The sequence below is a fragment of the Pochonia chlamydosporia genome, chromosome 3 (assembly GCF_001653235.2).
Source record: "Pochonia chlamydosporia 170 chromosome 3, whole genome shotgun sequence".
Lineage (NCBI taxonomy): Eukaryota > Fungi > Ascomycota > Sordariomycetes > Hypocreales > Clavicipitaceae > Pochonia > Pochonia chlamydosporia.
The window spans coordinates 3,251,771-3,277,455 of record NC_035792.1 but is presented as its reverse complement, the minus strand read 5'-3'; the positions used below and the strand labels follow the sequence as shown (position 1 = coordinate 3,277,455).

Genomic DNA, 25,685 nt, shown 5'->3' with positions numbered 1-25,685 from the left:
AGAACCAAACGCCAAAATGCTCCCTCGCGTATACTGAAATAAAGATAACAAACTTTTCAATCAAGAGACGCTCACACCTCGAGAGCCAACCGTGGAAGTCATCCTTGCATCATGAAGGTCAAGGGCCAGCGGTTAAACTGCTCAACACCTTGTCGTCTCAGTAGGCCCCCAGCCAGCCCTTCAAACCAAGCTGGCTCACCTTAGCCGCCATCAAAAACACCAGAGAGCCAATGTAAATAGACCCCGTGAAAATAATAAGATTCTTGTACTCGCCACCACTGGCGCCGACAATACTTCCAGCGATAGGAATGCCAATAAGGCACGCAAACGATACGACCGTGTAAGTCGTGGCGTAATATCGACCATATTGCTGCGTCTTGCACATCCGCCCGATACACACCGGAGCAATGGCGATGCTCGTGCCGCTGCCAAAGCCAAAGAGGATCGAAAAGACGATTATACCTGCTGCCGTTTGTCCCAGGGGAAGCCAAACGCACAGGCATGCAACCAGCGAGAGAACCACGGAGAACATGCACACGTTGAACGGGCCCACAACGTCTGCGTAGTAACCTGGAAGAGCTCGTCCAACCACAGATCCCGCATTCATAATAGGGAGGAGGTGGAAGGCAAATTGCTCGCTGAACCCCTTGTGCTGTGCGTATGTCGAGATGTATGCCAGGGGGATGAAGAGCGAGAATTCAAGCAAGAAGATACCAATTGCTGTGAGGGTATATGGAACTTGCTTGAAGATGCGAAAGTCGGGGTGCGCAGTGGCATTAGGTGCAGGGGGGAGTCGAGATCGGACAAGCAGAATGCCAATGACGCCGCCGAAAAGACAGACGAGAGCCAGAACGCGAGTTGCCCAGCCGTAGCCAATCTGGTCGAAGAGTGCTGTGAGCATGAGCGGGAAGATAATGCCGCCTATACCTCCGGCTGTAGAGGCCATTCCCGTAGCAAAACCTCGACGCTTACGGAACCAATGTCCCACGGCGGCAATGCACGGCGTGAAGAGTAGTGAGGTGCCGACACCACAGAGGATGCCGAAAGAGAGGATGAAGTGCCATAGTTCTAAAGTGTGTTCGATTAGTAAACACTTACATACAAAGATTGCGCAGATACAATATTGCAGAGTATGTCTCTAGCTCGTGACAACTTACCGGTGCAGAAGCTCATGCACACAACTCCAGTAACGGTTGTGATGCATCCAGCAATGACCAGCCACCGAGGGCCATACTTGTCAAACACGGGTCCAATATAGACACCGCAAAAGAAGGCAAGAAAGGTGTAGATGGAAAAGACCCAACCGACGGTGCCTTCGCTCTGGCCCTTCAACTGGTGGCTGAGTGTGTATGCTTGGAAAATAGCAATGGTATTCATCAAACCCAGAGCTGACATCAAGGCAAACCAGGCGCCGAGCACCACCAGCCACGCTTGTGTTCCTCCTTCGGGAAAGGTCTCTTCATAAGATGCGCTGGAAACAGCGGTGGGCTGTTTCTCCAGGTTGCTGTTGTTGTTGTTGCTGTTCCCCTTGGTCTCGGCTCCATCATTGTTGATACCGTCCTGGCCGGCATTTTCCACAGCGCGGCTCACTTCATCGTCGTGGAGTACTCGCGAGTTTACCTGGTAAAGGTCCATAATTGCGTCCTTCGACGGTTACGTAAAACGGTAAACTCACTGTCTGGAAGAGGGTTCTCTCTTGATGTTTTTATGTCTCTTTGGTATGCATAAAATCAGGGTAGGGATGCCAAGAATATAGGTTGTTCACAGTTTCAGAAAAGTGCCTTCTACAAACAGGCGGGACTCAAGTATTAAAAGGTTCTGGTCAGAGGGAAAAAATGACATTTCTCATTAGTAACTGACCTGGCTAGTGGGAGGGAGGCATCATTGATTTTTCAAAACCCCGGCCGGCGGTCGGCGCGGAAAGCGACCAAACTCAATCATCAATGATTGATTGTGTGGGGGCATTGAATCCACTTGAGGCCTTCATTGCCTGCCGTTGAACGCCATTCCCGGCTTGATGCGTGGATGGTGTCCGGGTTTAGCTCCGTTTTCATAAATCCTTTTGGCTACCAGCGGCTCTTTCTGCTGTAGTTGTTTGATGCCCAACCAGTCGGGAGATGCTCGCTCGTGGCTGCTGTGGAGGCCATGGGATCACATTTAACGACATCCATGGCCTAGTGAGTGTCGAGGCGACGACACAACAGTGTGAAGCGAGCACCGAAGCCGAGCTCCGTCTTCATGTTGATTTGACTCATCAAACCATCAAAATGTTTGCTCAGATTGTCAGTCTTGATTCCCTCATCTAGAATGGCCCGAAGGATTGTCAAATACGCGTCGAGTTGCAGTGCAGGCGCAGAATACATATTTATAATTGCTGATTTATAATGTCTAGTTGTGCAAGTCTCATCCCGAATTGCTCATCTGCAGCACCGAGATGAGAATGAGCCTCGGTATGAGCGAACCAAACTCTATCAAAACACCGTTGACTTTATCTCAGAAGGGCATCTCTCCTCAATTGACCACCTCGCATTGAAAAGTCGATGAACAGACAAGGTGCCAAGGCCGGTGGAGCCCACTGACGGAGGAGGAATTCCGATGCATATGGCGTTGGTTTCAAGTGCCCTCGTAAGTGGCTCAACTGTGATGGACCAAAAGCCTTGGTATTAAGCAGCAGGATGCTTGCAGCCGGTCTGGTTTTGCGAAGGCGATGTAACATGTGACACTTTCGAGAAGAGCATCCCAATTCGTCCGTGTCGTTGATCAGCTCAACGCACGTTCATCCGAAGAACACGACGGTATTCCTCCATCAAAATTACTCCGGTTGATAAGCTCGCCAATTATTTGTTGCGTAGATGAATTTTCGACTGGGTCGCACACGGAATGTACTCCTGGTGCGTGATACCACGCAGAATCGGGTACCAGTGAGATGCATTGGGCGCCTCGGCTAAAGAGAAAATGCCGTAGACCCAAAGATCGTGTTCATAAGTCGCATTCTTGATCTTTGAGGGCAAATTTGACACAAGCCGAGAGCGAAAGGCTTGTGCGAATCAGAGTCATCATATGCAGCTGATTTCGCGTCCTCTTAGGGCCGGTCTGAAGGTAGATTATTGATGACCATGTCGTGGTTCCCGTGAAAAATGTCGGTTGATAACCTCCTGAAATGCGAGTTAAGTCTTGGTCCTTGGTGAATATAGGCACCTCGATGATTATTCACTTCGTGCTTGTGTACACATCCCAGTTACTCGTCGTCATCTTCAACGTCTTCCACGGTTGCGGTCATGGATATCTGCTGGGTACTCTCCGTAGTGCTAGCCTCGTCGTTTGCGGATTTCAAATAGCCTTCTTTCTCCAATCGATCCGCCTCCTCAGGTTCTATTAGGCCAGCCTGTCCACGACCTTTGTTCAGTTTCTTCTGCACAGCAGCCGGCACAAACGCAGAGACAGCTTCTTGTCGAAGATCCCGCAAGACGGGTTTCGCTTCGTATACAGTCTGAACTGGAGCAGGGGGAGCTTCCGTCTTGGGAGTCTTCTCCTTGTTCTCTGCATCTGCACGCATCGCATCGGCATTCGGGTTCCGTCGTGCTCGTCGTTTCGCGTACCACTGATCCAGCACTTCCTTGGGGATCGGGGGCGGTGTATCTCTGGGCATGGGGATCTTCCGCACTTCGTCTGATACATCCTCGTCGGTACTCGAACCAGCAGAATTCCGTCGCCGTTTCCCCAGGACGCCCGAGTCCCCATCTCGTCTGCCACCGCGATTGAATGATGGTGCACGCTCGCCTAAGTTTTCCCTCGCCTTTCTAATGAGCTTGATTTCTTTCTCGAGTCCTTCCAGCAGCTGCTCCTCATGTTGGGAGAGCTTGCCGCCGCCGGCAGCGATTTTCTTCAGGTCATCGATCTGCTTCTGGATTCGGTCTGGGTTTTTGCGTGCAAATTTCTCGTTGCGTCTTTCTTGAGCTTCTGCTCTGCCTGTACGTGAAGGTTAGAATGACGATCGAATGGTATGATTGACGAGGGGACGTTACCTTTCTTGACTGCCTTGGCTTTGTCTGCTTTGCGCTGAGCTTGCACCGGATTGTAGCCCTTTTCTTTTGGCATTTTGGGCGTGCCTGGTTCGAAATGTGTTGATTGTTCCCTTGGACGCGAATAGTTGTTGAGTTGGGAGGACGAAAGACGGGCGATTTTCTTGGACAAACACAGTTGCGCGTGCTTGGAAGTCGTTGAATGCGTGGAGTTGGCAATTTTGAGGTCGACGTCAAGAAGCTCTTTCTCAAAGGTGGGTCCTGGCTTGACGACCAATAGTGTCACCACTGCTTGAGCTTGCATCGAAATGCAGACGAGATTCAGGTGGATTTTGCAAAAGAATTGAATTCATTGACTTGATGAAGGGAAATGTAGAAAACACTTGCAGGCCACCAAAAGTGTATTAATATGGTCATTGTGGCCAATGCTGCAGTCTTTGTCAAGAGGTGACCTTTCTGAGGCTAAAGCAGCTTACATACCAAGGATCACATCACATCAGACGGACAAGATATTGTCAAAGAAAGATCCTCACTGTTAAGACATGCAACGTTGTTGGCTCTGTCAGGCATGCGGTCAGCTGAAGCCTAACTTCAAGCAATAGATAACGTTGTCATGTCATGTCAATAGCAGAGCAAAGCTAACCAGCTACACATTTTAAGCAAGCCTCCCGATGTATTATGGTAAATTTCCAAATGTGCTTTGCAAGAAAGTGCTTCAATATAAGCCAATGTACTTCTTATCAAACAATACATCAAAATATCAAGAACTCGCTCCGAACGCTTACAATACCGATTCCATAAACCGCTAAATACCCATCCCATAGAGCCCGAAACCTACATAAACTACTTCTCCTCTTCGATCAACGGCCCAATAATTCCCGCCAGTTGCGATGCCATCTTCCGACCCCCTTCCACACTCGGCTCTACCCTCTCGACATAATCGCCGCCATCCTTCCCATCCAGAATCTCAAACAGCGCAAACGGAATGATCTTGACCCCAGGAATCTCAATCTCCTTCGTCGCAAGCTCATACATCTTGGCGATGGCCGCCTGCAACCGCCCAGGCCACGTGTTGTATCCCAGAACCCTGAGAGGAATGTCCGCCCAACTAGATTGCCTCGCTGCCTGTGCCTCAAGAGGAAAGTAGATCATACAGACGACGACGGCCTTGGGCTTATGCTTCTCGACCAGCTTGGATATGTACAACTCAACCTTTGACTTGAACATGTTGACAAAATACCGAAGTGCCCATGCTCTGCCGCTGCGGATAGAAGACAGCGGCGTCAGCCAGGCAAGCAGAAGCATGTGCCAGATGGTAGAAAAATTGGGGCTCATGGCGATGTCATTTGCGCCGACCGAGACGATGAGAAAGTCATCGGCGCGGATGTGATCTCTGATAAATTCGTCATGCTGTAGGAGTTGGCTATCTCTCTCCCGTAGTAGGGATGCTTCAACGGCAAGATTGAGTCGTGGCTGTTTGGCCAAGGAAGTGGTTCAGCCAGAATGCGACATCTGCCTTGGGGAATGGTCGCCCCAGCGCGGCCCTGTAGATGTCAGGAACGGCAACGGGTAGAGATTTGCCGCTTGGTGAGCTGGATGGCAGCCAGTACTTGTTGTCGAGGGATGAATCGCCGGCTAGATATATGATGGGTTGCCTTGGTCTTTGGGAGATGATGATGTTGAAAAAGGTGGTGATGTCGGGTATGGGGTGACCTTTGTATTCAAAGTAGAATCGCGATGTGTTGATTTTCTTATCCATTTTCACTGTAGAGTGCTACTGTGCATTGTAGGATGAAGAGAAGCGACAAGAGAACAAAATTGTATTGAGAAGTAGTTGTGTCATTGTCCAAGATTGGCTGCCTGGATGGAAATATTGAATGAACCAGACGCCAGATTGTATGCCTGTTCAGCTCAGCTGGCGCTAGAAGGAATCGAGCCCCGCCATTTGGCCGTCTGTGGGAGGCGGCATACATATGTACAACATTGGCTTCCATAAACAGTAGACAACACTTGAAAGCTCTATTGATAGCCACAGAATTAACAACACAGAATCAAGTAAACTATCACAGTCTTACAAACTTCTCTGGAGGCCGTCATAATTATCTGCCAAAGTCTCCCAACACTCACCCGTCCAACTGAATCCCCAAGCAAACTACGTCCCAAACCGACTTCCTCACTTAATCTCCACTGGAAATGACTTGCAAATCAACTTCTCTCCTTGAGAAGTAACCAACTGGAGTTCTACCCCAACTTTGATCTTGGGATAGCTACTATCAATAGGAACTTCCACCATTAGCGCCTGAGGCGACCCAGCCGGTGCAGGGCACTTCAGCCCCCAGTTACCGCAGGCCTCGGCGGGACTCAGTGGGAAATTCAGACTGGCGATTCCCACTGAGGCTGTAATCTTGATTTCTGCACTTTCGATGGTGACGGGGGAGGTGAATGTAGCTTTTATGGATGCCTTTTGACCAGTGTTGAAAATGCAGGCGGGATTGGCATCAGTGCAACCGGCGATAGAGACTTGTAGGTCATTTGCAGTGCTGCCTATTTATTTCACACAAATAAGTCAGTCAACATATAAGTGTTTCTTCTCTTTGAAGAGAAGCACAGGGGGGAACGTACCACAGTCTTGAAATGTCGCGGCCTTTGCAGCACTCAGTAGCCCGGGCAAGATCGAGAGTGTTGACACTCTCATGATGAATATTCAGATTTGTAATTCCTTGGACAGATGTAAACAAGCGCTTGAAAGATGGCCGAGACAAAAGTTGAACCAGAAAATGAGAAATGCCTGGATCTGGGACAGACGATGATCATATAATATCAGAGAAAATTATCTTTGTCCAACAACAAGTTTCACAAGTCGAGTCACAAGCTGAACGTTGACATGTCTACGGGTTTGCTGTTCTAGTTCATGATGGCGAACTGTCGTACACTGTGTCCCTCGGTGATGCTTGAAACGCAATGCCACTTCGTTGGGCACTTATAGCAGAACTCTTCAACTCTGAGCTGCTACCTTCTCGGCATGTTGTGAGAGTTGATTACGTTACCGAACTTGGTCGAAGGACACCTTATATTCCCTACGTCTCTTGGTGCGATGTCGCATGGCATGGGCAACGTACCCATCTCGGCCTGCTCCAGGCATACGGGCAAAGAATGCTAGTCATCACATTATGACGTTTCCAGACGTTGGCAACTGAGCCCGCTAGGTGATAGTGCGCCGCGGATAATACGCCAAGCCTCACTATTCCCGTAGCTAGCAAATCATGTGCTGTGCTGGGGACTTCTTCTTTGGGTTGTCTCAGAGTCTCGCGCCGCGTTGGATATGAGATTCGTTGGTGTGGCCTCATGCTGCAAAACCGTACTCGTCAATCTGGCACTCGATTTCATCACAGGAGTCGAGGTAAAATATCTTATCTGCGGCTCCCACCTCACAGTATCGCTCCGGGCCTTCAAGTCCCAGCAGCTTGCTGTCCCTCCAAGGATACTGGAGCCTGCATAACGCAACAGTCAGCAAAGGATTAGCTCGTCAAGCACACTCACAGCAGGATGCAAGCCACCACCCCACTAACCGGACCAGCATTGCCGTTGATGCAGTCCTCAAAATTTTGCCAATGTTGACTTCGCCAACTGGTGAAGCATCTTGTTGCGCATAAGCCTCATCTCTGTTTCTGATGGGAAGATTGTTGAAAAGTGTCATGTCTTCCTCAAGTTTGCTGACCCGATTGACAGAAGATCCCATCCAATTTCATGTCAATGACTCCATCTGACACGACCAGAACAAAAGTTTCTCCATTGACAGAGTAAATCTCCACATGCCTCGCCCCTGACAAGTGTAAAATAAGTCGACTCAGCCCGGAATACTAAGCCTCCATTGGGAAAGGACCGACATTCGAAGCTCGCAGCCCTACAGTTATGCCCCGTTTTAGCTGAGCCGCCAAGTCTAATGTTAGCACCATGGGGGCAACTCATCCATCCTTCAAAGAGCAAGGGAGGCTGTGAAGGCAAAGAAGAAGAAATGAACGGGCCACCCTCGCACCGCCAAGTTTTGGGTTTTGCAGGATTGCCGTCCAGGTTCAGCCTCAATCGAGTCGTGGCCAATGATGCATGCGAGCTCTGCATCATGGGTCTGTGGGAAAAAGTGGAAGTTGAGATTAACACGAGCCACGGAGGAATCTTCAGGCAACAGGTCCACAATCCAAGTCCAATGTTCCTTCCCTGGTTTGAAGTGTCAAATTTGGAAAGAATGAAAACGTAGCCAATCCCACTCAACTTTTCCCAATTGACTTTCCTTTCGCCTACTTGACTTTATTTCACCACGAGCTGTTCTTTGTAGCCAACAGCCCTCGAAGATCATATCGAATTTACAGCCATCATGGATCCCTCGCAACAACAGCAGCAGCAGCAGCAGCAAAACATGGCTCCTACTCAACCACAGCAGACTTACCATCCCGTCACAAGCAACGAGCACATTCAGCCTGTGCAGCAAACACATACCGGCCAGGCCCTGCCTCCAAGCTATGATCAAGCAAAGACTGCTCCCATGGGCCAACCACCCCAGGGAGCAAACACGAATGGCCCTCCTACGACCGTTATCCCGTTGAACCAGCTTAGCGACCAGCCGCAGTGGATTGACTGCCCATTTTGCCACCAGAGAACGACCACCACCGTTCAGCGAGAAGGCACTTCTATGCAAATGTAAGCTTTACAATTCGCCAGTCAGTGGCAAATTTCAAGTCCTAATGCGGTATATTATAGTGTCGTTGGTGCCATTCTCTGCCTCTTCTGCGTCTGCTTGACCTGCGTGCCCTGTCTCGCAGGATGGTTCGAAGATACCCAGTACCGCTGCTCTCAGTGCAAGAACATGGTTGCAGTCCGACGACATGATGGCCCCATCGAGGTCTTCGGCCCTACCGTCCCTGTATACTCCCAGTACAACGGCAATCAGGCCCCAATGAATGCTCAACAGCATCAGGGTCAGACAAAAGACGCCGGTCCAGTTCCTGCCCAGAACTACCAACAACAACCACCTCAGCAGCAGCAGCAGCAGCAGCAGCAGCAGCAGTATCCCCAGCAGTATCCCCAGCAATATCCTCAGCAATACCCTCAACAGCACCAGGAGCAGCATCCTATGCATGACCTTCAGCCACAGATTCAGCAGCAGCAGCCTGCTCACCAGCCTGATGCTAAGAACTAAGCGCCTTTTGGGACATCACTGGTGCTCCAAGGTTAACCGATGTCCTCGGGTTTCTCTGTAGGGATGTCTCGTTAATTTCGTTTGTACAGTTATTTTAAACATTATGTGTAATAATGATGGCGGTTGTGTGGGGTTAGAGGAACGAGGAGTAGGGGTTGCTTGCCTTGCACCGCGGTTTTTGTTTGTCTATTTGACCTCATTTGAGATACCAATTTCAGCTAGCATTAGGTGCTACCAATGCCAATGATTGCCAACAACTATATGTTTGGTTTGATTTCTCAGTTCGTTCATGTTACAGGTGAAGTAGAGTCTACGTAGGGAAGGTTACTGCGCAAAATCAACCCTTCTCTCAACACGGGGAATTAATCGTACACATGTACTTTCATCAATGGATTCGCAATCTCTCACGTCTCGCGAGAAATACCAATCTGCAAACCGTAGCATCCCTTGAAATTCAATCAAGAACAGCTATTCTCTCCGTATTTTATTACTCGTTTTCACCTCCACGGCCTTGCAAGCTGTCAATCCAACTTGATGATCACACAGTATCCTGTCCCCAACTTTGAGCTCACAACATCCATCTACACCCTCCGGCATCTACCCCAACATCAGGCCATGACCACACAACCACAGCACCATTTCTACACCACAATATGCAAGCCGCTCGATCTCAATGCTGTCGCGAGCCGTCTGCGGGGTACGTCGCAAGAGCTAAGCTGTTCCCGTTGAGCTGTTGAAACTCTATTTCCCATGGTTGCCACCAAACTATCGAATATGGAGCAAATCGGCGGGCATGATCCTACCAATACGTGCGTCACCTCGCGTTCAAAAGAAAAGCCTGATTTCATGCGAATGCAAATATTGGGGCGTGGGCCAGAATTGAGTTGGCGGTTCCGACGTAACCGATTGCAGTGAAGCTTGGAGATTTAAATAAATGCCGTGTCTGCCTGTGTGCCATTCTTAAAGTGTCATTGCGAGGAATTGATCATCTGTCCAATTACAAATCTTCAGAGAAAAGACCTCGTGTATCTTCACATCACCGTTCACGAAATATCTTACAATGGCCCCAGCTGCTAGAGCCGGTGTGAAACGTTCTGCCGACGAGGTAGATTCGCAAGATGACTTTACCAGTGTTTATGGATCGCGATATGCTATTCAGGACTTGCCGAGTGCAGATATACCCGATGAGTCGATGCCGCCTGAGATTGCGTACCGCATGATCAAGGACGAGCTCAGCTTGGACAATAACCCGAAGCTAAAGTATTTCACATGCCAAATACAAACCTCCCAAGCAAAAAGCACAGTGAATACATCCCAGAGCTAACATGATTGCAGTCTCGCCTCCTTCGTATCAACATACATGGTACACTCCCTCCACCACTCCCTCAAACACAACTAACACCCCATCAGGAAAAAGAAGCAGAAGACCTCATGATGGAAGCCATGTCCAAAAACTTCATCGACTTCGAAGAATACCCCCAAACAGCAGAAATCCACAACCGCTGCGCCAACATGATCGCGAACCTCTTCCACGCGCCACAGAACACCGCCATCGGGACATCAAGCGTAGGCTCCTCCGAGGCCATCATGCTCGGCGTCCTGGCCATGAAGCGCCGCTGGAAGCAGCGTCGCCAGGCGGAAGGGAAATCCACTGACAATCCCAACATCATCATGTCTTCTGCCGTGCAGGTGTGCTGGGAGAAGGCGGCACGGTACTTTGAAATCGAGGAGAAGTATGTGAATTGCACGAGGACGCGGTTTGTGATTGACCCCAAGGAGGCGGTGGATATGTGTGACGAGAATACGATTGGGATTGTGGCCATTTTGGGGACGACATACACGGGGGCGTATGAGGATGTCAAGGCTATTAGTGACTTGCTTGTTGAGAGGAAGTCGGATGTGCCGATTCATGTTGATGCTGCGAGTGGAGGGTTTGTGGCGCCGTTTGTGGTTCCCGATCTTCAATGGGACTTTCGAGTCGAGCGTGTGGTTTCTATTAATGTTTCTGGACATAAGGTGAGTAAGAATCCTGTCTACATATCATGGGAATGACATTGTGACTGAATCTTTAGTATGGTCTTGTGTACCCCGGCGTAGGATGGGTGGTATGGCGCTCGTCAGAGTATCTCCCCAAAGATCTCATCTTCAACATCAACTACCTCGGCGCCGAACAGTCCTCCTTCACACTCAACTTCTCTAAGGGCGCCTCCCAAGTCATCGGACAGTACTACCAGCTCATCCGTCTAGGCAAAGCTGGCTACCGCCACATCATGTGCAACCTCACCAAAACAGCAGACTACCTCGCGGATGCTCTTCGCGAAATAGGCTTCGTCGTCATGTCCGAAGGACACGGGAAGAGCTTGCCCTTGGTTGCTTTCCGCTTCCCCGGCAGAGATGAAGGCGAGATCGAGGACAAGGACTTTGACGAATTTGCGTTGGCGCAGTATCTCCGCGCAAGGGGGTGGGTTATCCCCGCGTACACCATGGCCCCTGAGACGGAGCAGATGAAGATGATGCGGATTGTGGTGAGGGAGGACTTTTCCAAGAGTCGGTGCGAGCTGTTGATCAAGGATATCAAGTTGTGTTGTCAGCATTTGGAGCAGGACAGTGAGCAGTTTATCAAGAGGCTGCAGGAGCATATGGGCGAGCACATCACTGCTGGGAGGAAGATTAGGGATCCGATGAGTGAGGCGAAGGAGGCTTTCAAGGTATGTTTGCTTGATTTGGAGATTGAGTGGTTTACTGACTGGCGTAGAATGAACAACATTCGCTGCAGGGAAAGACTGGAAAGAGTCATGCCATTTGCTGATGGGGGCACAATGACGAAAATAGTGTTGCTGGTCTTGAGATGAAAACAGTGTACTTGATGTCTTTTGGTCTAATGTAATGGGTTTTCGGTGTTCGTTTCTGTTCGTGCTTTTTGTACAAGTCCAAGTTCAACAACTCATATCGGACAAAAGGTTAATAGCTGGAGGAGCTACTCACCAATTTACAACTATCAATATAATCATCCCCCTGAATCGCAAACTGGACAAGTGTATGCCTGTTTCTGAAGTGCCGTAACTCATCGTGAGCCAACTTAATCACAGGACTAACACCTACATCCATATCACAGCAGTATATTGATGAAGATGTAAACTCTCGTCAATGAACGACGAACAATGTCGAACACTCACCCACAGCATTCGATCCCAACAAAGCTAACCATGAACACGAAAGTACGTCCCACGTACACCACCAGTGAACTCCTTCCTGCTTCCACTGAACAAGGAAACCACGACCCAAGAATTACATTCAGTCATTCTAAGAGTTGTATAAAAACAAAGGTCTCGCCAAACTATTCCCATCTCAACTCGCCTCCTAAACAACATGCCGAATCAAAAAGACAAGTCCAACGACTCCACGAACAAACATCAAAGACGCATATTAAATCCCTACATTTCATAAGAAAAAGAAAACAAAACAGCGCCACCATCGATCAGTCAAAATGTGTTTCGAGGCGCACTTCTACAAGGAATGCATCAGGAGGCACTCCCAGCAGTGCGTCGTGAGAAAATTCACCGTGGGGACGAACATATACTGCCAAGAGTCGCTGGACAGGGCCAAAGCTCAAAAGAGAGGTAAAATAGCTGGAGATTGCACCATGGGCATACACAGACGGGAAGTCAAGTCTGCTGGCTATATATGTGAGGTCTGTGAACTTCTTCCACCTCAATTGCCTGGCCCGAGGACGGATGAATAGCGGGCGACTTCTCATTTTGGCAACTCAATGGACTGGAAGAAAGCTTGCGATGGGATTACTGGGATACGTTGTACAATACATGTACTTTATCATGCATGCCGAGGTTAGATCAGGCTCTGTAATGAGGGATTCAAGATAATTTTACCCATATCTCCGTCTTGGAAGTGTTGATGCCATGTACTCACCAGGACTGGTCCCGTCAGCCCTGAATTTGACTTCAATGTATTGCATCATCACAACTATTTGGCTTTCAAAACACTTTACATACCAAGCCAAACATGTTGTGATTTACATTTGCGTCCAAGAGTCTCGCTTGGGGCATTGTGGCCTGCGACGTTTTCACATACTCAGCAATAAGCTGTCAGTGCTACAAGTTGAGCATGACAAATCGGTATTGAGAGTGAAACTTTAGGACCGAGACCATATTGATACAACATCAGACTCAGCACAAGCAAGACGCCTGCTACCCGACCAAGTAGCATTTGTGGCAAGTGAATTGCAACTTGCGAGTACTCCTGCCGGGTTAGATTGACCAATACTTTCAGAATCATATAGTTGGACTCGATTGCATCACCATAGAGTCTGATTTGCGCTCTTCAGTTCCTCCTTCAGTGATTGGCGGTCTGACCGTGTTGAAGCTATTGAGTTGGGGTACTGGATGGTTATTGACTCATGTCCCATATACAAAGCAGTCAAGTCAGAATCAAAAAGAATGTTACCAACTGTCTGATGACACAGAAACTCGGACGCCGGTCATCCAACAAAATTGTCAGTCGGACTACCTGTTCGGGAAGTGGCGGACCGGATTGCCTTGGTCTTGGCAATGTGCATATGGCATATTGGAGTATTCGGAGGCGGCGTAACATGTTCTATTATCACTTCAAGTTCTTGCAAACGGCTGACAATGGCCCTTATTGCCGACTGCCGTTGAAGACTGTGGACGGTTTCCAGAATAAACCCACTTACCCCTTCGATAGTTCCAACGTTTGCTCAGATCAGGGATTTGCGCGGTTGCGATTTGAAGCTAAACTGATAAGTAGGATTGATTGCGCGACAAATTGATAACACCCACCTTACGTGTAAGCCACTGTCAGCTTAATGGGAACAGAGATTAGCCACAGGCCACATGGGAAACACCAGAAGAAATGGTGGGGAATGTGGGTTCGGCGTGCCCTGGCAAACCTAGGTGACCTTTCCAACGGACCATGTTTTGATGGCTCTCATATTACTCCGTAACTGGTTTACTTGACCGAAGTTGCAATCCAACCCTTTGGACAACCATGACCGGGGAGACGGAGCCAGCCTCCCGGCCACCAAGTAACTTGGAGTCCTCAGTACCTACCTAGGTAGTATGCATTACGGAGTTTGCGGAGCATGCAAACGAAGGCCAAGCCTGGGAAGCACGGGGAAAGAGAAGCCGGTCGTGTGAGCCAAGTGGCTGGCTCATGTCAATCCAAAGAGGAAGGGCTTGCCTTTGGTTGCAGCTGGACAACGGGCTGAACTGACTGGGGTTGCTTGCTGCGCAAGGCATGTCTCATGTTGAAGCGCAGAAGCTGAAGTCAGTCACAGCCTTTAACTAGAACTCCATGAACTCGTCAAATTCTGTGACGCAGCAGGCTCAAGAATTTTATTGTCAAGCGTTAGACCATCCAGAAACTAACTCGCGCATCTGACGGTCGCCTGCCCGGTGCCACTATTACATCGGATCCAGGGCAGCGGCTCAGGATGGCTCCACTACCGCCGGTCCGACAAAGGCAAATATTGATCTCTCCTCATGTTGTGCCCATCAATATTCGCAACGGAATCCCGAGGAGAGTCCAAAGACCCACGGCACCACGGGAATCGCCCGACCGAGGTAAGGGACCCGTCTCGCTTGGCTCTGGTGAAAGATCTGGCACTGGTCGGCGATGAGGCTCTACTGTATTTAATTTAGCCTTGAATGGATCCTTGGGTGAAACCCGTGGAAATGATGCCAATTCGCGCGAACCAGACTAGGGTATCAAGAGTTGAACACATGTATTTTGTATGCCCCGGATATATTCCGTTGGTACGATGGCGTGCGCTTTATAATTTATCCAAGTATACGCTGCGTGGTGATACCTCTCCAAGGAAGAGGAAGGACAACCATCGCTGAACATGCTGAAATTACCGAGAATTATGAGGAACGAGACCAAAGCCAGCGCCTTCCAGCTGGGGTTGCCATGGTTCAACACGTTGTACGTTCTGGCAGAGGGTATGGAGTACGTAGTGCTCATTTCTGCCGGGAAGCTTCTGCAAATTCTCCGTGTCGGCAGCAAGAGCGGACCTGCTCGTGAGGCTGCTGAACTGCCAGGGTTGATGTCTGCAACCTCTACTCCGTTTCCTCCGTACGGCTCCTTACAGCAGTGCAGCCAGGCACTTTGACTTGACATAATCGTCGCCACACATCGGATGCTAGTTGAGCCAGAGACAAGCCTTGCATCTCATCAGATGGCACGCAGCATGCATGACCATGCCTGCAATGCAGCACACTGTGTTTGAGTGGGTGCAATTAAAGTAGCAACAAGGCCCAAGGTTGCAATGTCCAGGATTCCACTGTCACCAACCGGCATTCGTGCCGCAGTTCGCGCCAGTGCTGGATGTTGTTCTCGATCATGACGACCTGAGACTTCGAGTCAGCAATTGTGCAGCCTTGACTGTACCAAGCAGAGTCGGGTCGACTGTTACCCGTTCTTCTACCCTGATGCAGGCATCATCCAAGGCAACCGAAGTGGGCAAATTTGACTTCGGGGCCTTTCAATGCTTCCTGGCCCTGCTCTGAATTAACTTTCATCCAAATCGACTTGACTGGTTGATCGGTCGGTCACATCTCCATTTTCGTGGTTGTGGAGTTCTTCCGGTGTCGGGCTTGGACCTTTGTACCAGATGAAGATGAACCCTCCAACCGTCAATCAAAGAAAGCTGCCAAACTGGAAAGCATCTGTCGTCAGTTGACAAGGGTTTCCTGGTGGTGGGCAGGGATTGACGATGGGCGGAGCGCCACGAGCCAGGTTGAACAGCCCAAAATTGAGAGCCAAGGAGTTTGGGCAGAAGGCTATGAGGCAAGAATGAAAAGGGTGGAAGACTGAAGGCGTGAGCGACGTGGGTCCATGCAGCCCATCATCATCGTGGCTCCCAGGGTCCCGAGAGTCCACTCCATTATCCGCCCATCTCTTCAAGCCGCGTAGCAGGCGACACCAATGAACGGCTCTCAATGAATACAGCAGGCGGTGCGATGCACTTTGAGCTCTGTGGTGAGATCAAATCATCTCACCGTTACCGAAAGCTGAGGGAATGATTGCTTCCTCAGCTGCGCATTCCGTGTGACGAATAATTTATACGTCGTATCTCAATGCTAGCTTGCGGCAGCTCACAAAACTCGGAGTCCTGACCGCAATGTGCGTGTTCTCAAAGCCGTCCCCGCACCTCCCACCACATGCAAGCACATGCCAAAGGCTGGACAAGTCGAAAGTTTGCGGGTCGACATATCATCGATGGCTCGACAGATTCGATCCCCTTGGGTTGCCAATGAAGCCCTCGAATCAGAATCAGGTGGGCTGGTTTGGAGCACAGAGTTCATCGGCTACATACCTATTGAGTACGGTCAAAGTAAATGGACGGGTTGAAGCAAGCAAAAGAGGGGTCGAGTGTGGTTTAAAATACGGAGCGCAATTGGAAAATTATCCGGAGCCACGGCGTCTGCTCCCAAGTTGGATACTGTGTCTGCCCTTTTTTTTGGGGGGGGGATGGGGATATGGTCAGACAGGGTCAGACAGGTCGTTAGGCTTGTCGATCGCAAGGTGCAGGGCCCCAAAGATACATGAATGTAGTCTGGCTTGTGATTCCAATCCAACAGCTCCAGCCAAGTGTCTATAGGAAAGCAGGCAAGTTGATGTCGCCGCTTTTTTCAGATATATGATGTGGGAAACGTCGCTCAACGTTGACGAGGTGGTGTTTGGTAGCATCTGCCAGGACTCGGGATCCAACTGACAGGGCTTGGTATGTTGGTGCGCACAAGAAGAGATGGTGGTCTCGCATCCTGCATGAAGTTGCACTACCTTTGGCCGCCTCACAAGGGAGGGCATTCATCCGGTCTCGAAACGCCAGTAGCGGCATTGTCGAAGGACCTCGACTGCAGGTTGACCGGGTGGGAGTGAATAGACCAGAAAGACACTCGAGGCCCTTCTGCACGCCATGATCAACGACGACAGAGCGGCCTTTCAGGTGTCGTTGTTTAAGGGGCGGTGGTAATTATGAAGTTGACGTCGAAAAGGAAATCGAGACACGGCCAGGATCCAGGTCTGGCGGATGGCAGTGGCGGACGTGGCCAGGTCCATCGGTCCAGAAAGCAATCTAAAGTATATATAACGTGTAAAAGTCAAGTTTGGAAAGCTGCATCAAGAACGACTGCCGATGGAAACTCGAATAGTGGTAAACCCGATGAGGCGTGATGTCTAGTCCATCTGGTAGGATTTGGCCAGATGTACAGAGTAGCTTGTTCCAGGCTCGTTCCTGCCCGCATTCCCATATTCTTGACATGGGCGCTTCAACCGGATGCTCCTTCCGTCTGATGCTCGGGGCTGTCTGCGCCTCGAGACAAAGCAACAACTTTTGGGACAAATAATTAAACTAAACAGTGTGCTACCTAGAAATGCTGTGATCAATGGCGAGTTGCTCGCAGGCGCCGCTTAATGCCCATAGCAGAAACCGAATCATGGGAATGAGATCCGAGTTAAGCCTACGGAACATTGGCGGCGTGCTCGTCATTCTTCGAATTGCCGTCATGTTGAGTCGCTTGAGCTTGCCACTGGCTGCCTACAAGTACCCAGGTAGAGACGCATAATTCTTTCAATGTTAGACATGGGAGAGCCGGAACGCAAACACATAAAAGCAAACCAGACACGACTTTGGCAGCAGAGTATTTTTGTTCCAGTGTCATGCCAAAGCGGGACCAGCACAGAACATTGAATGGCTGTATTTTGGTCCCGCTGTCCGGCCGGACTTTCGGTGATTCGTGCGGCAATTCCAAGAGGCGGTACCGGACGTGGAACATTGAAGGGATTGACCAGTTGACTTCAATCATAACTTGGCATTTCGCGCAAACGCCTCCCGGACTGCATTGCAAGGCAGAGTTGATTACGAAGTGCAATAGGGACAAGATCAAACAAGAAAAATTAAAGGGTGACTTGGGTACAATTGTAAAATGAGTATGCGCATCTCATGTCGAAGCCAAGTCAATCGGACACTGCAACACCTGACGAAGTTCTTCAAATGCTGCACCTGGTACCAGACCAGACTAGGCGGCTCATGTCTACTGTGGCTCCCACTGTCCCACTGTCGCAGCCTCCACGGCGCTGGCGCAGCACTCTAGTGGTACTGGTGAAGCACTGAACGGGGACATGAGCCAGATTGGATTCTACTTATGGGGCTTGTCAGCAGAAACATGCACTAGGAGCCGCCCACTCGATATTTCCGCCCATGTCATGCATGTCATGGACTTGACGCTGATGGATGGATGGCTGTGACTGTTGTTGCTGCCGGTCTCATGGCGATTCCGGCTCTCCCCGTGCCTGTCACCGTTGACCGTCATGCAGTTTGGTTTGAATGTTCCCAGCAACAGAGAGAGACCTACTCCGTAGACACCAGACACACACAGATCCGCCCCCGCCAGCATCAGCTAGTGTCCACGCACCAGACCACACAGATTGACTGGGCTGGCTCTACGTGCTGGGACTGGATCGGACCAGACCAGACCTCCAGTCTGCTACAATGCGCAGCTGCTTCCAGCCGCTCTAGCCCATCCATGTCTGGTCTCCCTCTCCTCCCGCTCGTTCTCTCTCTCGAACCTTTTTTTTTTTTGTTTCCCGCTTCATCCACCCTTCTCTTCCATCGATACGGTAATGCCCATTAGCCTCGCGACGTCTCTGGCTACTTCTGGGCCGGTCGCCGCGATGGATCCTACCATGACAGAACACGATTTTCGATTTCCTCGACGGCCCCAGCATTCCACCCATGATGATGACGATGATGGAGGCGGCCATAGCCACGGTCAAGGCCACGGTCAAGGCCACGAGCACCACCACGAGCACCACCACCAGTACCACCACCAGCATCAGCAACAGACCATCAATCCCACGACCGCTCCGGGCTCGGCCTCCAACCGGTCCTATGCCGTCGCTAACAACGACTTGCTTGGTCGCGCTTTGTTCCCTTCTCTCGATAATGCCGCAGCCGATTCGCCTTTGACCGTTGACCAACTTCAGCAAGATGACCCGCTCGCCGCTCAGGTCTGGAAATTCTTCACAAAAACCAAGCAGCAGCTGCCAAACCAACAGCGACTCGAGAACCTTACCTGGCGCATGATGGCTCTGAGCATGCGCAAGCAAAAGCAGGAGGATGAAGCTCGACACCAAAGGGACCGTCAAACCAGGTACGTCTTTTTGCTTTATATATGTCTGGTATTTCACCATTTATTTGTACACTTAGTACATATGTACATTCAGTTGCACACATGTGAAACCTTGTTCAAATCCCCGCAAACCCGCCCGCCGCCATTGTCCCTGCGTATTGCATCATCGTCATCTTCGCCGGAGCCTTTGGCTGACAAGAGCGCTCTTTATTTTTAATTCAGACACAGCCGCCCCGCGACACAGAATGCGCCCAGTGGAATCGCCCAATTGCGAAAGACTTCAGAAATCAATGCTGCCGCTAGCGCAGATGCCATGAATCTTGACGATTTTATTTACTCAGAAAATGTCGCAACTCCCGCTGGCCTCATGTCCCCACCACCAGCTCCTAAGCTCGACGATGCATCTCCCGGTGGACCGTCTGCTCCAGGAATTCCCATCAAATCTCGAAGGGACTCCGATTCCAACCAATTCATCCCTCAGTCTGTGCCGCATCATCAGCGATCTGGCAACAGCGAGTTCAACTACGTCCAGCGTCATCACCGCAAGACCAGTATTGATGAGCGTCGTGTAAGTGCTATCCCTACCTGTGTTTTGCAAGAAATCGTTTGGCTTTCGTTCTCTATGCCTAAATCTCTCATCTTATGCCTATCTTCTACTTGAGCCTGCCGTCGGATAATATGGCCGGAGAAACATCCGTCTTCTTTGTTTAAAACATATTCAACCTTGACCTTTACTAACCTCGAATTGTTTAGAACCGGAAACGTCCAGCCAACTTCTCGCCTCATGTGCTTGCTGTCAACAGCAGTGCATCAGGTGGAGCCTCCCATTTGGAAGCTGATTCCGACCTTCAGGGATACTCTCTTGACAATACCAACTCCGTAACAATGCAACAGCTCACTCAGGGCGGCAACCCTGCTGTACCCTTTGCTCTGGACACATTCTTGGACAACGACGCCGTCATGAACCAGGCGGCACAATTTCAGCAGAATTTTTCATTTTCTCCTTCCAACTCTCCAATGATACCCCATGGTCCTTTCTCCAACCTGTATAATACTAGTTCCTCCATGTTAAACTCGTCTCTCAACAATGCTGCTGATCTCTACTCGCCACCTGGATCTGCTTATCAGTCAACCGCTTCTACTCCCATTGCTATGGGTGAAACTGATGCCATGTACTTTGGTTCTCAAGACAACCGTCAGCAGCGACCTCAAAGTATGCGACAGCAAACGGCTCAGAATATGACCAACAATATGGGACATAACCAGCAATTCATGTACAATGGTTCCAACAACGGCAACCAGATGTATTCAGCACCTGGTACAGAATCTGGCACCTTGTCCGCCTTCAGCACTGCTCCGAGTTCATTTAGTCACATTGATCCGAACCAGGTATTCCAGACGGATAGTCAGGTCGCGTCTCCCACCGTGTCCATGAGACCAGATAACATGTTCTCATTTGCTGGGGACTCGGATGACGAGGATGGCGGTAACAGTATGCAACAGCAGAATATGCAAATGCAGAACGACTTCTCTTCGTCTATGGATGATGTAGGACCAATGGGTTGGGATGCCTCTCTTCCAGGACAGTTCAGCACCCAAGCTGCTCGTTTCCCTGGCGGACCTCCTCGCAAGCAAGTCATGATTGGTGGCACCACCACTGACTATGTCGACAATAGTGGTGACTGGGAGCCTTCTGGTTTGGGTCGTTCTCAGTCCTTCAAGGCTGGCAACGACAAACGTCAGCCAGGTCTGCCTCGAACGGCGTCTACCCCATCACACATGGCCTCCAAGCACAACGGTTTCGAGCAAATCGCGCAGAGTCTACCCACTTCTCCCGGCGACAACGTGCCTGGCACCATGTCGGGATTTTCTTCCGCTGCGCCAAGCCGCCCGTCTTCACCCCCTGGCTCCAAACGTGGCTCTTCCACCAACTTGCAGGCTGCTGGTGGAAACCAGAACGACAGTGGAGCGCCGACAACCTGCACAAACTGCTTTACGCAGACAACACCACTATGGAGACGAAACCCTGAAGGCCAACCTCTGTGCAATGCCTGTGGTCTATTCCTTAAACTGCATGGCGTTGTACGACCATTGAGTTTGAAGACGGATGTTATCAAGAAGCGAAACAGGGGCTCCGGTCCCAACGGATCTGGTGGCGGTGTGCGGTCCAGGAAGAGCGCTACCGGTTCTGCAGCCGCGTCTCGCAAGAGCTCTACCCTGTCCATGGCAACTGTGGCTGCAAGCAGTACCAATGTCAACGCCAATATCAACACATCGAACAACGCCAGTACCTCGCCTCCCGCTGCCAGAACTGTCCTGCCCAAGGACAGCGAAAGCCCAGTGGCTACCACCTCGAGCTCTGGTCCCAACACAGCCGGCAGCACCCCCAACAGCCTTTACGGAAACATGGGCTCCAATGCTGCTGCCGCTGCAGGTGGCAAGGGTGTTGTCCCGATAGCTGCTGCACCCCCGAAAGCATCACCTGGCCCAGGTGCCTCATCTGCTTCACGATCAGGACAAGCGTCTATTTCGTCCAAACGGCAACGAAGGCATAGTAAGAGCGTTGGTGCGGAGGGCTCGTCAGGCATGGACATTGACAGTCCCCCGGAAACAACTGGAACTAGCGACATGTCACGGTCTATTGGTCACGGCCCAAGCATGTCATCCATTTCCAACACCATGTTGTCGAGCAGCTTCGGCATGGCGCCACCTCAGAGACACCCCATGGCCCACGGAGGCATGATTCAAATGAACCACCATCAACCTGGTGCCGCTCAACATAGCGCTGGCGGTCCCACGACGGGCCCCCAGGAATGGGAGTGGTTAACAATGAGTCTTTAAGACATTTCGGCACATGAAGCAACACGCACGCGCTACGGGTTATGCTTTCTCGCATCTAATTCTTTTCTATATTATACATTCTTCAAGGAACGCGACGTATACCTGGATCACTCTAGTCTTTTCAGAGGCGTTGGAGGATTTTTTGGGTTTCCGGGTGGATTATTTCAGCCAAGTCATCTAATGACCGTTTTGCATGTTATTTGTTCTTGGGAGTTTTGTCGAGTTCTCTTTTTCACAGTTTTGAATGGCAGGTCATGATTGATAAATGGATGATATAGATTGCTATGATCACCCATGTTGGGTTTGGAAGCGCGCAGATGGATATATGGGTTGGGATCTGCGGGTTTTGCACTGTTGGGCTGGCTGGTTTTGTGTTTCTGATTCCCCTTTTTGCACGGCGGGGTTTATGTTGGTGTTTATAGAGATGTGTGGATGATGCGGATTCGTTACGAATACAATGACTGTTTCAGTGATACAGTGCTATCGTTCTAGTGATGATATGCCAGAAATACAATCTCAAGTGATGTAATAGCTTGACCAAGACACCAGATGGAAAGACTCACAAAGATCGCAGTATCAAGGCATAGCATAATTGACGTCAATTCCTACAGTGACATGCAACAAAAAAAAATGTAATACAGACCAAACAAGCGGGCAACAACAAAGAACCGAATTCTCAAAGCCGAGAAATATTCTCCTCCCACTATTAATCCACCGAAAAAAGACGGCCTCCCGCACACTGAGATATCGAGGAACCCCAAATGTGCAGTGGAAGCCGCGTACTAGCAATCTGGACCCAATCTTGTAATCCTGTCGGTCCAGCCAAACCATGTTGTACTCCATAGCCCCTTATTTTGTCCCTTCAAGTCGTTCCCAGCCTTTAGTCTACCCTTCTGTGAAACTCCTGACACGTACGTTACGTCAACATGAAATAAAAAAGGTAACAACAACGCAACGCCCACCATGGACCGACTTCCTTCCATATTCTTTCGTATGCACCATAAAACACAAGGAATTCTTCTTAAATCTATCAGAGAGCCGCTGGATACGGCTGCGGTTTCGTTTTGCCATTTGTGACGTTACAGCATCACCCTTTGAGTGGCACATAAGCGCCAATCTCGGCTGGGACTCCACGGCTCGTTCTAGAGCATGGTCCCGAATGTCTCGTTATCTGAGATTGGAATGCGCTTCCGTGGGCTGCCACCCTCCTCGTTGGCCGGCTTGCGGTGTCTGAAAGTGAATCCAACAAAGAGACTCTTGCTCATTTCGTCATCACGCTCAGCCATCTGTTCCAGGGCCTGTTGCTTCTCGTGCACTTCCTTATACTTTGCCATGTCTGACTCGTTGCTGAAGTCATCAAAGTAACCGGCGTCCGTCTCGGAGTCCAGCTCTGGGACGAAAGGAGCTCTGGTCTGTCGCAGCGTCTCCCAGTCAACTTCAGCGAAATAGTGGTGGTCATAAATATCCTGAATATTCGAGAACCGACGAGTACGAGAATTGATACAGCTGTTTGTTACTGTTAGTGATTGCACTGTGTTCTAGTTCAGATTGCCACACCAAGGCTCAAAACTCACGTTGTGATAAAGTTCCAGGTACGGTTGCTGAGGAAGTAGTTGGGATCTTCCCAAACTGGTCTCTTCAACACCTCCTTCCAATGCTTCAGGTTTCGCCACGTCTCGTCTGGCGTGGCTCCGGCAAACGGGGGGAATCCAGTCAGAGCTTCAAAGAGCATGCAGCCCAAGCTCCAGTAATCTACCGTATAGTCGTATTCCTCTCCCCTGAGAACCTCAGGTGCCATGTAATCGGGCGAGCCAACAATGGACTTTGCATAATTGACGTCGTTCTGTCGCATGTTACGATAACTTTCACGACGCTCAGCCACTGTTCGCTGATCCATTGGTTTTCCAAAGGGCACTGGTGTTTCTGAAGCTTCCTCCAGCTTGATTCTCATGGACTCGATTCTGGAAGGAGCCAGGACGCCCGCAGCCAGACCAAAGTCCGTCAGCTTGACATGACCAGTAGAGTCTACTAGGAAATTTTCCGGCTTCAAATCTCGGTGAATGTAGCCAAGCTCGTGGAGAGCATTGACGGCGCAAAACATCTCGGCAATATAGAATCGTGCGTGTCGGTTGGACAGAACACCCGTATTGTTAAGCAGGGTACGGAAATCACCGCCGGGCACATACTCCATGGCAAGATAGATACTCTTGTCGTCTTGGAATGAGTATAGCAAACGGACAAGCCACTCGCTCTGTGCAGTTGTAAGAATGTCTCTTTCGGTGAGGACATGGCGGACTTCGTCAAGCTTGAACAGTAACTTCTTGCTCATGACCTTCAAAGCGCACACCTCACGGGTATCCTTCTTTTGGGCAAGGAAAACCTGGCCGTATCCGCCTTGTCCAACTTGTGTCAGGATCTGGAAATCACCATGGCGAAGTCTGACCCGTCTCTTGCGAAGGTTGGCTCGCTCTCGTCCGGTATATTTGGTCCACATTTGGCTATGGGTTTGCTCGTCCGTCTCGGGAGGTTCAGGATATTCTGCCTTGAAAGCAGCTAATCGGTTTTGCCTCGAACCAACATAGGTAAGAAGATCAAAGTAATAATCGAGGAAATCTAATCAGTCCATTGTTAGGTCGTCCAACACACATTACAATTGTCCCATCTGTTCTCGTTGTTTACTCACATAATTGCGTGACATTGACCAATCTCTTGACGCCAGGCTTTTGCAAAATCTCTCGCTCCTCAGCAGTCAAGCCTCTCGACGTATTAAACTTCTTATACGAAGTCATTGGTCGGTCCTTAGTTTCGTAAAGTTGCTGGCGGGTCTTGGCAGCGTGACTGTGCTGAGCAGGAGAATCAACAATCCCCAATCTGGACGAGGGCGGTGTATTCTCCTGGCCCTGCTTCTTCAGCGGACTGCCTGAAGATGGCGCCTTGTGAATAATACTCTCATCAACATTGATACTAGACTCGTCAAGAGGCTGGGCGTTTGTTTTGCCAGGCGAGAGCGGGGTGATGACGCTCTGAGGACGAGAAAGCTTCACGGGCGCATCCAAGCCAGACGAATTGAGGGACATGGCACTCTCAAATGCACTTGGGAGGTCGTGCGCGCCAGGTGGAACGGTCTTCTTGCTAGGGCTGCCTTGAGGGGTGCTCGGAGGGTTGATGAAGCTATTGTTGACCTTTTTCGTTGGGGTGACAGGACGGGGAGAGGCATCTCCGGACGCTTTGTCCTTGCCGCCGCCCTGGAAGAAATTGGACATGAAGCTCGCCATGATTGAGATTTTGTCGTTGGATCCGTTGGTTGGGTTTAGTGATGACAACGGGGAAAAGAGGAGGATGTCAATAACGCGGGGATAGCAAAGAATGTGCCGATGAAAATAATGCGATCAGGCTCCTCGTCTCAACCCAGCGTCCCACGTCAATGGTTCTCTTGGTCTGGAGAAAGCTGAGGTGACT

At 50.2% G+C, this 25,685-nt stretch overlaps 10 protein-coding genes across 10 annotated transcripts; 3 read left to right on the top strand and 7 right to left on the bottom strand.

Annotated features, from left to right (window-relative positions):
• Positions 1-157: 157 nt before the first annotated feature.
• On the bottom strand, positions 158-1,635 carry VFPPC_04826 (MFS monocarboxylate transporter; the record flags this gene model as incomplete). The annotated part of the gene is made up of 2 exons (XM_018284109.1): positions 158-1,068; positions 1,158-1,635. The coding sequence occupies 2 exons, from the start codon at positions 1,633-1,635 to the stop codon at positions 158-160; spliced, it is 1,389 nt and encodes a 462-aa protein (XP_018145458.1).
• Positions 1,636-3,238: 1,603 nt separating this feature from the next.
• VFPPC_04825 (WW domain binding protein) lies at positions 3,239-4,098 on the bottom strand (the record flags this gene model as incomplete). Its single annotated transcript, XM_018284108.1, has 2 exons — positions 3,239-3,969; positions 4,026-4,098. The coding sequence occupies 2 exons, from the start codon at positions 4,096-4,098 to the stop codon at positions 3,239-3,241; spliced, it is 804 nt and encodes a 267-aa protein (XP_018145457.1).
• Positions 4,099-4,865: 767 nt separating this feature from the next.
• On the bottom strand, positions 4,866-5,781 carry VFPPC_04824 (esterase, SGNH hydrolase-type, subgroup; the record flags this gene model as incomplete). The annotated part of the gene is made up of 2 exons (XM_022428418.1): positions 4,866-5,432; positions 5,533-5,781. The coding sequence occupies 2 exons, from the start codon at positions 5,779-5,781 to the stop codon at positions 4,866-4,868; spliced, it is 816 nt and encodes a 271-aa protein (XP_022284490.1).
• Positions 5,782-6,195: 414 nt separating this feature from the next.
• Positions 6,196-6,717, bottom strand: VFPPC_17688 (Npc2-like protein; the record flags this gene model as incomplete). Its single annotated transcript, XM_022429377.1, has 2 exons — positions 6,196-6,566; positions 6,645-6,717. The coding sequence occupies 2 exons, from the start codon at positions 6,715-6,717 to the stop codon at positions 6,196-6,198; spliced, it is 444 nt and encodes a 147-aa protein (XP_022285585.1).
• A 648-nt stretch (positions 6,718-7,365) lies between these two features.
• On the bottom strand, positions 7,366-7,719 carry VFPPC_13708 (hypothetical protein; the record flags this gene model as incomplete). Its single annotated transcript, XM_018291480.1, has 2 exons — positions 7,366-7,513; positions 7,592-7,719. 2 exons carry the CDS (start codon positions 7,717-7,719, stop codon positions 7,366-7,368), a joined length of 276 nt encoding a protein of 91 aa, XP_018145455.1.
• A 675-nt stretch (positions 7,720-8,394) lies between these two features.
• On the top strand, positions 8,395-9,216 carry VFPPC_13707 (LPS-induced tumor necrosis factor alpha factor; the record flags this gene model as incomplete). The annotated part of the gene is made up of 2 exons (XM_018291479.1): positions 8,395-8,717; positions 8,778-9,216. 2 exons carry the CDS (start codon positions 8,395-8,397, stop codon positions 9,214-9,216), a joined length of 762 nt encoding a protein of 253 aa, XP_018145454.1.
• A 1,060-nt stretch (positions 9,217-10,276) lies between these two features.
• Positions 10,277-12,025, top strand: VFPPC_04822 (glutamate decarboxylase; the record flags this gene model as incomplete). Its single annotated transcript, XM_018284106.1, has 5 exons — positions 10,277-10,476; positions 10,552-10,579; positions 10,627-11,232; positions 11,289-11,924; positions 11,972-12,025. 5 exons carry the CDS (start codon positions 10,277-10,279, stop codon positions 12,023-12,025), a joined length of 1,524 nt encoding a protein of 507 aa, XP_018145453.1.
• A 669-nt stretch (positions 12,026-12,694) lies between these two features.
• Positions 12,695-12,973, bottom strand: VFPPC_15848 (hypothetical protein; the record flags this gene model as incomplete). Its single annotated transcript, XM_018293601.1, has 1 exon — positions 12,695-12,973. One exon carries the CDS (start codon positions 12,971-12,973, stop codon positions 12,695-12,697), a length of 279 nt encoding a protein of 92 aa, XP_018145452.1.
• A 5,903-nt stretch (positions 12,974-18,876) lies between these two features.
• VFPPC_04821 (nitrogen regulatory protein areA) lies at positions 18,877-22,226 on the top strand (the record flags this gene model as incomplete). Its single annotated transcript, XM_018284105.1, has 3 exons — positions 18,877-19,406; positions 19,614-19,953; positions 20,139-22,226. 3 exons carry the CDS (start codon positions 18,877-18,879, stop codon positions 22,224-22,226), a joined length of 2,958 nt encoding a protein of 985 aa, XP_018145451.1.
• Positions 22,227-23,368: 1,142 nt separating this feature from the next.
• On the bottom strand, positions 23,369-25,501 carry VFPPC_04820 (serine/threonine-protein kinase sid2; the record flags this gene model as incomplete). The annotated part of the gene is made up of 3 exons (XM_018284104.1): positions 23,369-23,732; positions 23,801-24,839; positions 24,910-25,501. 3 exons carry the CDS (start codon positions 25,499-25,501, stop codon positions 23,369-23,371), a joined length of 1,995 nt encoding a protein of 664 aa, XP_018145450.1.
• Between the last annotated feature and the right edge of the window lie 184 nt (positions 25,502-25,685).